Source organism: Cibotium barometz, chromosome 47 (genome assembly GCF_041138505.1).
Source record: "Cibotium barometz isolate CiBa-2024 chromosome 47, ASM4113850v1, whole genome shotgun sequence".
Lineage (NCBI taxonomy): Eukaryota > Viridiplantae > Streptophyta > Polypodiopsida > Cyatheales > Cibotiaceae > Cibotium > Cibotium barometz.
In genome coordinates, this window is record NC_141092.1 from 12,621,463 (window position 1) to 12,632,793 (window position 11,331).

Genomic DNA, 11,331 nt, shown 5'->3' on the forward strand with positions numbered 1-11,331 from the left:
TTTCCTAGGATCACCATATCCAATGAATTTATAAGTTAGCTTGGCAATCTAGGCAACCTTTCCATGGCTATATTGACCACCATCTCTCACAACAAGCACTATGCTATCGCTCTTCCCAAGGCCTGTGCTCTGCAAAAGCAACTATGTCTGTGTGGTGGGTAGAGCTGGTGCTGGCATAAGAGGAGAAATGATAGGAGTAGGTGGAGGTGCAACATGTGACACTACATGAGGATGCATTGGTCTATGTGCTATGTAAGGTGTGTGTGCTACTGGTACCCCAATAGGTGCCTTACTACGCAGTCAAAAAGATTGGCTGGCCGAACTGGTGAGGCTTAGTTAGGGTTCTCACTTCTTTGGATTGAGGATCCTTCCATTGACTTGAAGTAAGACGAAGTATCATTGGCCCCTATTTGTAGGTCCTTGTATAATCCTAAAATGGGTTCCGATCGAAGGTCCTTAGCTAACCTAGTGTAGGCTGGTATGCACCTAGCTCTATGGACCCACTTTCATCTAAATTGGTCTCTAAAACCCACCTAGATCATAGGTGCATGTGAGTATGGGGTGTTTGAAGGCCTTACAGATACCCCATACAAGTTTGTGTTTTTAAAAAAAAAATTATTTTAAATTTTTTTGGGATTGTCTAAAGTTTATCTAAAACACATTTTTGGTGTTTCTTAACCTGTCTGGCATAAAAAAATGTGTACTTTATTGGGTCAATCAAACACTACAAGCACTGGCTCCTCCCATAGTTAAGGAAGCTCCTTGACTATGGAAAAATATTTTTTTTTTGGAGTGTTACAAAAGCTGCATCAAAACAATCGCCGGCCTAAAACATATATTAGGCAAACTTGTGTATGCACTTTTCAAAAAAAATTCTATACTTTTTGGGATTATCTAAAGTTTATCTAAAACACGTTTTTGGTGTTTCTTAACCCGTCTGGCATAAAAAAATGTGTACTTTATTGGGTCAGTCAAACGCTACAAGCACTGGCTCCCATAGTTAAGGAAGCTCCTTGACTATGGAAAAATATAATTTTTTGGAGTGTTACAAAAGCTGCGTCAAAACAATCACCGGCCTAAAACATATATTAGGCAAACTTGTGTATGCACTTTTCAAAAAAAATTCTATACTTTTTTTTTTGCCCATCGACTTTTACCTTTTCTTTTTTTTAAATAACATTTTAATTTTTTTTGTTTTTTATTGTTTTATTTTTACTTTCACGGTTTTGATTTTTGGTTTTATTGAAAAGGGGTATTTTCAGAAGCTTTGACTTGTAGGCCTACCTAAAAGCGTACACGCATTGAATGCGGCCAGCCCATCCTGAATTATCCAAAATTGGTTAATGTTAGGATTCGGATTTTTGTGACTAGTAGCCTGAAAGGCTATACGCATTAAATGTAGCCCGCTAGTCAAGATGCCCCAAATTATAAAGAAGATTAAGGCTAATTAATCTATGTATTTACACTAATGCAAAAACACAAAAACTTGCAAAACACAGAATTGCAAATTCCTCCTCTAATTTCAGGTTTTATCCCAATTTTGTCATGTGAGGAGTCAAAATTAGGGTAAAAACTATCCTACGAAGACAATTCTAAGGCCAATTTAACCAAACTCTTTCCATTATAAGCTCATTTGACTTTTTTTTAAATTTCAAAAATATAAAAATGTAAACAACTAGAAATTACATAAACAGTAGAAATTACAGAAATTGTAATGATAAACACAAATTTGTAATGAAAAATGCAACAAAACAAGAAAACAAACACATTTCATAGATTTTAATTCTTTTATTTTGTCATTCTTGAAAAAAACATAACAGAAATTAACCATACACACACACGTATTCAAAATGCATAGTGCCTATGCGATGGGTCTATTCCCCTCGTTATAGCAGCGTCACTTATGGATGGCCCTTACGCCACCCATGGGAAAGACGTAGGGAATGACCATATGTTGTGGGGCTTCGCCCAATCGCACTCAGGAGCACAAATAGCTCAACTGAGAAGCCAACCTATCATAGCCTACGCACAAAATGCAAGCGAGGTTGTGTCACTCACCTCGTTGAATGCTGGTTGCTGGGATTCTCGTGGCTGTTGGTCATTTTACAGGAGCACCCGAGAGCTCCTCTCTGTCGGCCGCCCGCACTCAAATGAAAGCTCGACCCCTCCTCTCACTCAATCTCTCTCTCACACATACACCCACATATACACAATGAGTATATAACAACTGTAATTGGATTAGGTAAGAGATTAGGCAAGATTCAAGAGAATGGAGAAGAAGAGCACTCTATTAGTTGTATAAGAGAATGAATGGTGAGAATACAAATTGACCCTTATCTTGGCCCCCAACATTCACACTTGGCCGGCCATACTTAAAATATAGGTCCATGGCTATCCAAGGCCACCTAGGCTTGTGCAAACACTTAATCTAAGCATGTAATCTCAATAATTAATCTCTTGGGACGCCTTTCATAGACAAGCATTGTACATGTAAAATATACAATATTAGCAGTTCTAATGCCGATGGCCAAATGAAGTGACGGTTGCCAATGGATGGCGTCGATGCTGGAGAGGTATCTAAAGAGGGTTAAAAGTTTTCAAGAGGCTTAGCGATAATACCTTTAAAATTATAAAATATTCAAAAAATACATGTAGTTTTGGGAGATGGAAGTTTTTTTACGTATAAATTTTATAGAAAAAAGAAATTGAGCACAAGAACTGGCCCTATATTTTAATAAACAGGCCAAAAATTGTCAAGGGAATCAATTATTGCTTAATAATTCATTCCCTACCATTTGGCTAAGAGCTTCCAGGCTCTTGGTGGAGACCGAGTGTTCGGGAAACATTTTTGAATGGACGTGACATGAATCCTTCTCACCAGAGGGTAAAAAGGAAAGACAATTCGGAACAAGCATTTTTTTTTCATAATTTTGAAAAATTGGAGGCCACATTTTTCCTTCTCCTGATTTTTAGAAAGTCAACCGGACCCTTAGGCAAATGGGCATTTGCATTTATTTGTTACTTTGGAGATGGTAAACCATGTGGCTAGCTACTGCTACCAACCGCTGCGACCTCGAATTTATGAAGCAAAGACTAACAGCCTCCCATGGCCCAGCAGTCTCCCTCAACGCATCATTCCTAGTCCACTGCCCACCTGCCGACTTGTGCTAACTAAGGTTGGTTATCTATTTAATGCTTTGGATTAAAGAGTTTCTTTACCGACCTGTGGGTTGCAGCTTATGACAGGATTAGGGAGAGATTACACTCGGATTGAAGAGATTAACCACCTCCCTTTGCTGCGTTGATCGTCGCATGCAGCTTTGGCGAAGGATTAGGGAGTTATTCGCGTTGAGTTGCCAGTGATTAGGGCATTCTTCTGTCTCGCACAGCCGCTTTCGCAGAGACTTGGGTGCTTGCTTGCAGAGATTAGTGAGCTCTGATGTCTTGACTAGACTCAGATTAGGGATGTTTTACTGAGGTTAGAGGTGTTTTGGCGTATTGGGTTCCAACGGCTGCCGAGATTAAAGAGCTATGTCGTATTGGGTTGCAAGATTAGGCGGCTTTATTGTATTGGGTAACAACGTGGGCAGAGATTAGGGAGTGATTAGAGGTGGGTGTAGAGCGAGATTAGGGCATTCTTCTGTCTCGCACAGCCGCTTTCGCAGAGACTTGGGTGCCCTTGCAGAGATTAGTGAGCTCTGATGTCTTGACTAGACTCAGATTAGGGATGTGTTACTGAGGTTAGATGTATTGGGTTCCAACGGCTGCCGAGATTAAAGAGCTATGTCGTATTGGGTTGCAGGATTAGGCGGCTTTACTGTATTGGGTAACAACTTGGGCAGAGATTAGGGAGTGATTAGAGGTGGGTGTAGAGCGAGATTAGAAGCTTTCCATCGTTTCATATATAAAGCGTTATACAAGCAGAGATGAAGGCAGAGGTGGGCAGCTTGGCTATGGGGGAAGAGGGCAGCAGAGAAGTAGAGCTAAGCAGCATCAAGCAAGGCGGACCCGTTGAAGAAGCAAGGCCACGAAGGAGAAGGAAGGGCAGGTGCCTGCTGACATGCTGTGGAGCATGCTGTGTTCTACTCATACTCATAGTGGTGGTTCTAGTCATCTTGCTCTTCACAGTCTTCAAGGCAAGGCAGCCCCAAATGCATGTGGAAAACATAACCTTGGAGAGCTTCAATGGGGACATAGTCCTCAACATACCCCCAACTCTGAGCTTAAATGTAACCTTGGGGTTAGTGGTGTCTGTCAAGAACCCAAACAAGGTGGGCTTCAAGTACACCAACAGCACAGCCCACATGTTTTACAGAGGGGTAGAGGTGGGATTGGTCCCCATACCTCCTGGGCAGATAGGTGCAGGAGGGACAGAGCAAATATCCTCAACCCTAAAGCTCTTGGCCGACCGCCTCATCACCAACACACACATCTTCACTGACTTCTTATCTGGCTCCTTGCCCTTCTCCACCACTACTGATATCTCCGGTAGAATCGATCTCCTCCATATCTTCAAGCACCATGTCGTTACCTCCACCGTCTGCAACATCAACATCTCCATCTCCAACCCTTCCATCGATGACTCTGTTTGCACTTATGATGCTAAGCTTTGATTAGAGGTTTGGCACACTTCTCACCTTGAGCCTTGAGTTGCTCACTAGTTGCATTTTTAATGCACAATCCATGTAGTAATAATGTGTTGAACTTGCCTTTCATGTTGAAGTAATAATGTGTCAATTACTTGAGCTTTTGTGGATTGTATAGTATGTTATAGGTCTTGGATAGTTGTTCTTTTGTGAATTGTATTGTATGTTAAAGGTGTTGGATAGTTTTTCTTTTGTGAATTGTATAGTATGTTACAGGTTTTGGGGTTCAAATCCACTTTGGTAGTGTGTTGGGATAGCCTCTAAAGTTATGGCCCACCAACACCACTTATGATGCTAGACTCACAGATGTATGTATTACATTCTTCAGGGTAGCATGGTGGGATAGGATTTGGACTAGGGCCCTTCATCACCATTCATGTTGGATGTTAGCTAATGTTTGATAATGATGGCAAACTTAAGGTAGTAAATCTTTATCTTTGTTCATTGGTTTATGATGATTATGATATGGCTCTTGAATAGTTTTAACATACTAGTGAGTTTTGTGTATGATGGGTGGATGTATCTTTATGCTTGATGAATGCTCTTCGTGTGTGGTGGGACCATATTACGAATAGTAGTTGTTGAGCCCCATATCACCTAACATCCTCGCGTCCACATCATGAGACAATAGGATGCCAAATGGTATGTAGATGACCAAGATAGTTTTGAGCTTTTAAACATATTGTATGCCAAAGGTGTCCCTCGAGCAGTCTCGCCAATTATAGTATCAACATTAAGTACTTGGTTTAATAAGTTATCACTATTACACGATGACCAATAAAATTGATCTATGCCATCAAAGTGTGTTGCATATGTTCGCAACTTCTTTGTGTCTAGGTAAGTTCCACCCACTTAGGTTTGGGTGCTTATGTATACTTGGGTTTGTTTGCTTCTCTTCAATGTATGCTGGGGTTTGGGTCCATTGTTCAATTGCACAAATGGGATGTATCTCCCAATTGTAACTAAGTATTAAGAGAGGCCTAATTTTTTCTTCATAAAAAGAAGAGAGAAATCGAGTAACAAGAGGAAACTAATTTAGAGAGAGAGAGAGAGAGAGAGAGAGAGAGAGAGAGAGAGAGAGAGGGGGGGGGGGAGAGTATATTGTATGGCTCATAGCTATGATAGGTACCTCTATTAAAACAATTCTCATTAAATATGTGGCCTTAGAAATAATCCTTCATCGTTTGCATTAATAATTAAAACTCCCACACTACCACAATTTGCTTTATTTTCTAATAAAGTCCTTAATATTGTTTGCATTAATGAAGATCTTAAAATATAGTAAACAAATTTTCTCTCCAATAAGACTTGTAGGTGTTAGATTTCTCTCTCTCTCTCTCTCTCTCTCTCTCTCTCTCTCTCTCATGCATGCATGCACATGCGCGTGCGCACGCACACATATTATGAAAAGTGAGGGAGGCTAATTAGGAGTGAAAGGGAAAGAGAGATGTCTCTCTTTCTCTCTCCTTGTGTGGAATAGATTATTGTTTAAGAGGAAGGGAGTTTATGTGCTTGATGTACAAGACACAAGGGAAAATACTACTTATATATGTCATGGCAGTACATGTGTTGGACATCCAAATATCTAAGAGACTTCAGATTGAACTAAAAAACAACTTTGATTGGCCTAAAATCTGGATGTGTAATGTGCCAAACCTTAGAGTTTGGAAGTTGTGTCGAGGTTAAAGTAAATGTAGGTACAAATTCAGTTGCGGATGCCTTAATCTAGGTAGGATTTTAAAACATGATGTGTTTCCAAAAGGCTTTTTCGTCTTTACAAGGGTGTGTATGAATGGCTTATGTTTTGGCCCAAGTTGGCAAAGCATCTAGGTTATGGAAGCTATAAAAGAAAATATGAATTTTCTTTTATCAAGGAAAGGAAAGGATCAATACTCTATTTGGAGTTTGATTATTGTTTCATAAGGGAAAGGCATGTGTGCATAAGGGAAAGGTATAATGTTAACAAATAAGAAAGTATATTATCTCTTAGTGCCATGATAGTCTGTGTGCTTGTTGACATTAGACTAGGTATAAGAAGAAATTAAGTGGTGTAAAATGCCAAGTACATAGAGCCTAAACTTGCAGGACAATTAGTACTTATATCTCTAGTGGACACACAAATCAGAGTTTAGACCATGAGTTCCCCTATATAAGGAAACAACCCATGCAATATTTTCATTGTCAGGCACACTTTGAGTGGTAGGGTGTCCCACGAAGTACATTTAGAATCTTACAATATCCACCTCTTCAACACCCAACAAGTCGTTCTTAGGAGTTGCTACAATATCTACCTCTCTAGCACCAACATATCATTTTTGTAGAGCCAAAAACTTGTATCCATATCACCTCTTGAAGGCTATAGTCAACTTCCTTATTAAAGGCTTCTTTGAGAAAACTCTAAATTTGATGAGTGTTCATCAAGGAAAGATAACCACCATTCCATTCAATGCACTCAAGAGGTTTTCGGTGAAGGAACACAAAGTTACGACTAGAGAAGGAACACAAATTTGATGAGTGTTCATCAAGGAAAGATAACCACCATACCATTCAATGCACTCTATATAAGAGGCTCTCGACCTTCCCACATTCTCACTTATGGGACAATCCAAAGCACCCCACAACCATGCAAGAATTATGTCCCTAACAAATTGGTCCATTGATATTAAGAGAAATTCGAGTGGAGATTGAAGACCAAGCATGTTACATAAAAAACTAGAGCATAGGAAAGGTTTGAAGGATAGCCAATGGCCCGTGTAGAGTCACGGCAATGCATAGGCTTTCAAGAAGCTTAGAATATTTTCAAAAGAAACAATGGAATGACATGGAAGTATTTCACTTGCTCGTAGTTCTAAAGTTGTTGCAAATATAGAGGTCAATTTTTTTATAAAACACCAAACTATCGTAGTCATCCTATTGCTCCATTTTCTTAATGGGAATCTTCTCAATAGTGAGCACCAATAGTTGGAAGAAATGGCATGTTGCCTCACTAGCTATAGCGGTGTAGCATTTGTTAATGAAGTTTCTCATGTGGACCTTCATGTCTTCTGTCTAGAGTGGGGCGTAGCTTGTTAAAGTATGGTTAATTGTAAGAAGGACTTGTGTTCTTCCGAGTAACAGGAATGCATTGTAGGTCAATGTATTGCTCGAATGGATCCTCACAATAACTTTGTCATTACTTTTGAATCCTTCATGAATGGGATCCTCCATGTGGACTAAAATCCCATGACATCTTTAGTGAGATTACTTGTAAGTAGGGATATCTAGACAATAGCCTCCTCGTGTAGATGGAGGATTTTCTATTTACAACATCTTTATGGATTAGTTCAATGCGTGCTTGGGTTTGGGTCCATTGTTCAATTGTGTAAATGAGATATTTTTCCTCTTACTTGATAGTCCGCGACGACCAGTGTGCCTAGCACACCTCCCCTCAAGTGAATAATCCTAGCACACCTAGATACTCTACCAAGTTTCCTTCTTACTTGATAGTCCGCGCGACCAGTGTCTCAAGTCCCTAAACTCATAGTCCTTGACACACTCTCTCTCTATGTGTCCAAGGCTACTACAAGTGCCCGTGACCTTGACTAAAGTGCTCTCACATACATCTACCACATCATTGGTGGCTCAGAGGTGGTTTTACTTTGTTGGGGCAGGTTACATTGGGTTGTGGGGTTTCTCTCTCTCTCTCTCTCTCTCTCTCTCTCTCTCTCTCTCTCTCTCTCAGAGATTTTCACATGGCTCCTCACTTCTTGGAGCCTCACATCTTCTCTTGTCTTCAGTCTTCTTGTCATGGTGGCAACTTCTCTTCACGCGTTCATGTCTTCCTCTTCTTTCAGTCTTCTTGTTGTGGGTAGCTTCTCTTCACGCGTCCATGTCTTCCTCTTCTTTCAGTCTTCTTGTTGTGGGGGCAGCTTCTCTTCACGTGTCCATGTCTTCCTTCAATGCTTCCTCTAGCTCTTCTTCTCGGTGTTGATCCTCCTCTTGGAAAGAGATGTTCTTCTTCTTTCATGGGGCTGGGGCCACGAGCTTGTCCGTTCAGTTCTTGCATCCATGTCTTCCTTCAATGCTTCCTCTAGCTCTTCTTCTCAGTGTTGATCCTCCTCTTGAAAAGAGATGTTCTTCTTCTTTCATGGCTGGGGCCACATGGCTGGGGCCACGAGCTTGTCCGTCAGTTCTTGCTCCATGTGAGCAACATGCTTTAATGCATTGTTGACCGTTCTTTTGGGCTTTTGATGTTTATCTTGTGTCATCATGCAATGCAAACCCAAATCTATGCAGGAGGTCTTACCTCTTGCCTTATTCAGTGTCTGATCCCATTTTTACAATGATGTAATCACCCATGTGTGCCCAATACATAATGCATATAGCATTCATTCTTATGCACATTCTCAAATGCAACTCTGGCTGTGAATAATCTTGAATTTGTGTGTGATTTGCAGTCATTAACCAAGGGGTAAATGCAAGATGATGATTACCGCAAATTTATCAGCATAATTTTACCAGAAATTACATTAAATCAAGGGTAACAAATCTGTACGGAATGGTTGGAGTATCAAACCATCTTTGAATTGCAATCTGAAGTTATAGGGATTTGTATCAGATACCTAATGGTTAATTTGAACCCTCAATTACACCAAAATATAATAATTAGTATTGATTAATCATTGATTAGTAAATTAATCTTCTATTTTGTGTGCAAAAAACAGAGTATGCGGGGAGTCCAGATCTGAGGCCTTAGAGTTCAAATGAACTCAAATCCTTTCAAGACCATCAATAGCAATTAGTCTAGTAGAGGATTAAGCCAAGAAACACAAGATTTGACCAAACATTGAATGTTTAATCTCTGTTTTACCAAAGTCACCTGCAGATTTGATGAAGAGCTTGGATCTCACTGTAGACTTGATCAAATCAAAAACTATCTTCACCAGCTGTAGAGCACCCTTGAAAACCCCTAGGGCCAAGAGGAATTAGAGCCATTGCATCTGTGGAAGACAAGATCTCCAATTTCTTCAGAAAAAGAGGCGCTAGAAAAATCACGAATTTCTGCAGCTTCCCTTGGCAGTTTCGCGATTCATCTTGACTGGCTTATGTGTGGGGATGTAGCTATGCTTGGCTAAAAGCTTTTGCCCTAATGTTTCTCCTAGAGGGAGATCAAGCCTCTCCATTAGTTGGGGGTGCAGAGAGCTAGTTGAAAAGAGGTAAAAATCTTAATTATCTACTAATTCTAATTAGCCAAGTGATTAGCAAGTTAATGGGCTCACAAATTGATGGATTCTAGGCTAGGCTCTAATACCATGTTAAATTTTCAGTAATGTGATGAGCTATGGTGGATCAAATGCTAGAATCAATATCATTAACAAAGAGATAAGATGATAATTAAGACGTGATTAGTGAGCAATTAACTGATAGCTGAATGTAGGCATGGATAATCAAAAACCAGCAAATTATCATTAGGATAATGCCTCAATTTATAGGGTTTATATCCAAGCATCCAATCCCACTGATTTCTCCTTGATTCACTCCACCTCTTTTGCTTGATTCACTCCACCTCTTTTGCTTGATTCTCTCCACCTCTTCCAGAATATCTCCACACCTCCTAAATCTCCTCGTGCTACCCTTTATTCTCTCCCAATAGATACTTCTCACCTTTTCATAGGTTCTCTCACATTTACAGATTCTCTTTTACAGCCTCTTGCTAAGGGCTTGTTCCCGCACACACCCTATTCACTTGTATATTTCAACACCCCCCACTCCTCACCTACCCCTTCGCTCTTGCGACCTCACCGACCCCCCTTACCTCACCCACCCCTTCTCTCTTGTGACCTCACCGACCCCCACTCCTCACCCACCCCTTCTCTCTTTTGCGAATCCACCACCCCCCCTCTTCCTCACCGTCAACTCCCCCCCCTTTGGTCGCTCACCAGCCCACTCTTGCTCTCGTGACCCCCCTCACCCTCCCCTCTCCTTCTCTCTCGTTTGCCGTACCCCCCTCTCACACCTATGCAACAACCCCCCTACCTATGCGCACTCACCACCACCACCATGTCTTCTCTCCCCCCGTGGGTCACCGCTCCCCCCTTGCCTCTCTCACTCACCCGGCTCCACTTCACGTCACCCTCACTCCAGCGACCCCCTCTCTCCTCTCTCCTCACTCCCCCTCGCCCCCTCACTCACTCCAACAACCCCCTCTCTCTCTCACAGTCGCCACCCCCTCACCCGCCAACACCCCACCCTCACTCACTCCCCCCCCCCCCCCCCTTTTCTCACTCATCACCGGCAATCAAGGATACCTTGAAAGGCAGTAACACAGCCAATGGGGTAAAGAATCTATCAGATGTGGTGGCGTATCGCCATTGATTGGTGGATGAGCGAAATGCAACCGCCGACGAACATGACATTGTCGCCGCTTGTGGCCCGCTTCCTTGCGTCGTTCAATGTTGTGCCATTAATGTCGTTGATGTGCATCGGTGTTGTGCCAGGCACTGTTGCCATTAGCCCTGATGCTAGTCGGGTCCCCTTCATGGGCCCCTTTGCGTCACCCTCACCCACCAGCCCCCCCCTCTCTCACTCACCGGCCCACTCCTCCTCACCCCCCCTCCCTCTCCCTCACTCTCACTCTCACCCACTCCACACCCCCCCTCTCTCACTCACTGACCTGACAGCCCCTCGACCCCCCTCTCTCTCACTC

At 41.9% G+C, this 11,331-nt stretch overlaps 1 protein-coding gene across 1 annotated transcript; it reads left to right on the forward strand.

Moving 5' to 3' along the window:
* The first annotated feature begins 3,019 nt into the window (after positions 1 to 3,019).
* LOC147611370 (uncharacterized) lies at positions 3,020 to 4,839 on the forward strand. The gene has a single exon (XM_086784879.1). It carries the CDS (start codon positions 3,927 to 3,929, stop codon positions 4,611 to 4,613), a length of 687 nt encoding a protein of 228 aa, XP_086641005.1. The 5' UTR covers positions 3,020 to 3,926; the 3' UTR covers positions 4,614 to 4,839.
* Positions 4,840 to 11,331: the final 6,492 nt, after the last annotated feature.

Excerpts from the sequence above, each read along its gene's own strand:
- LOC147611370 (XM_086784879.1), top strand. The coding sequence starts at position 3,927 with ATGAAGGCAGAGGTGGGCAGCTTGGCTATGGGGGAAGAGGGCAGCAGA.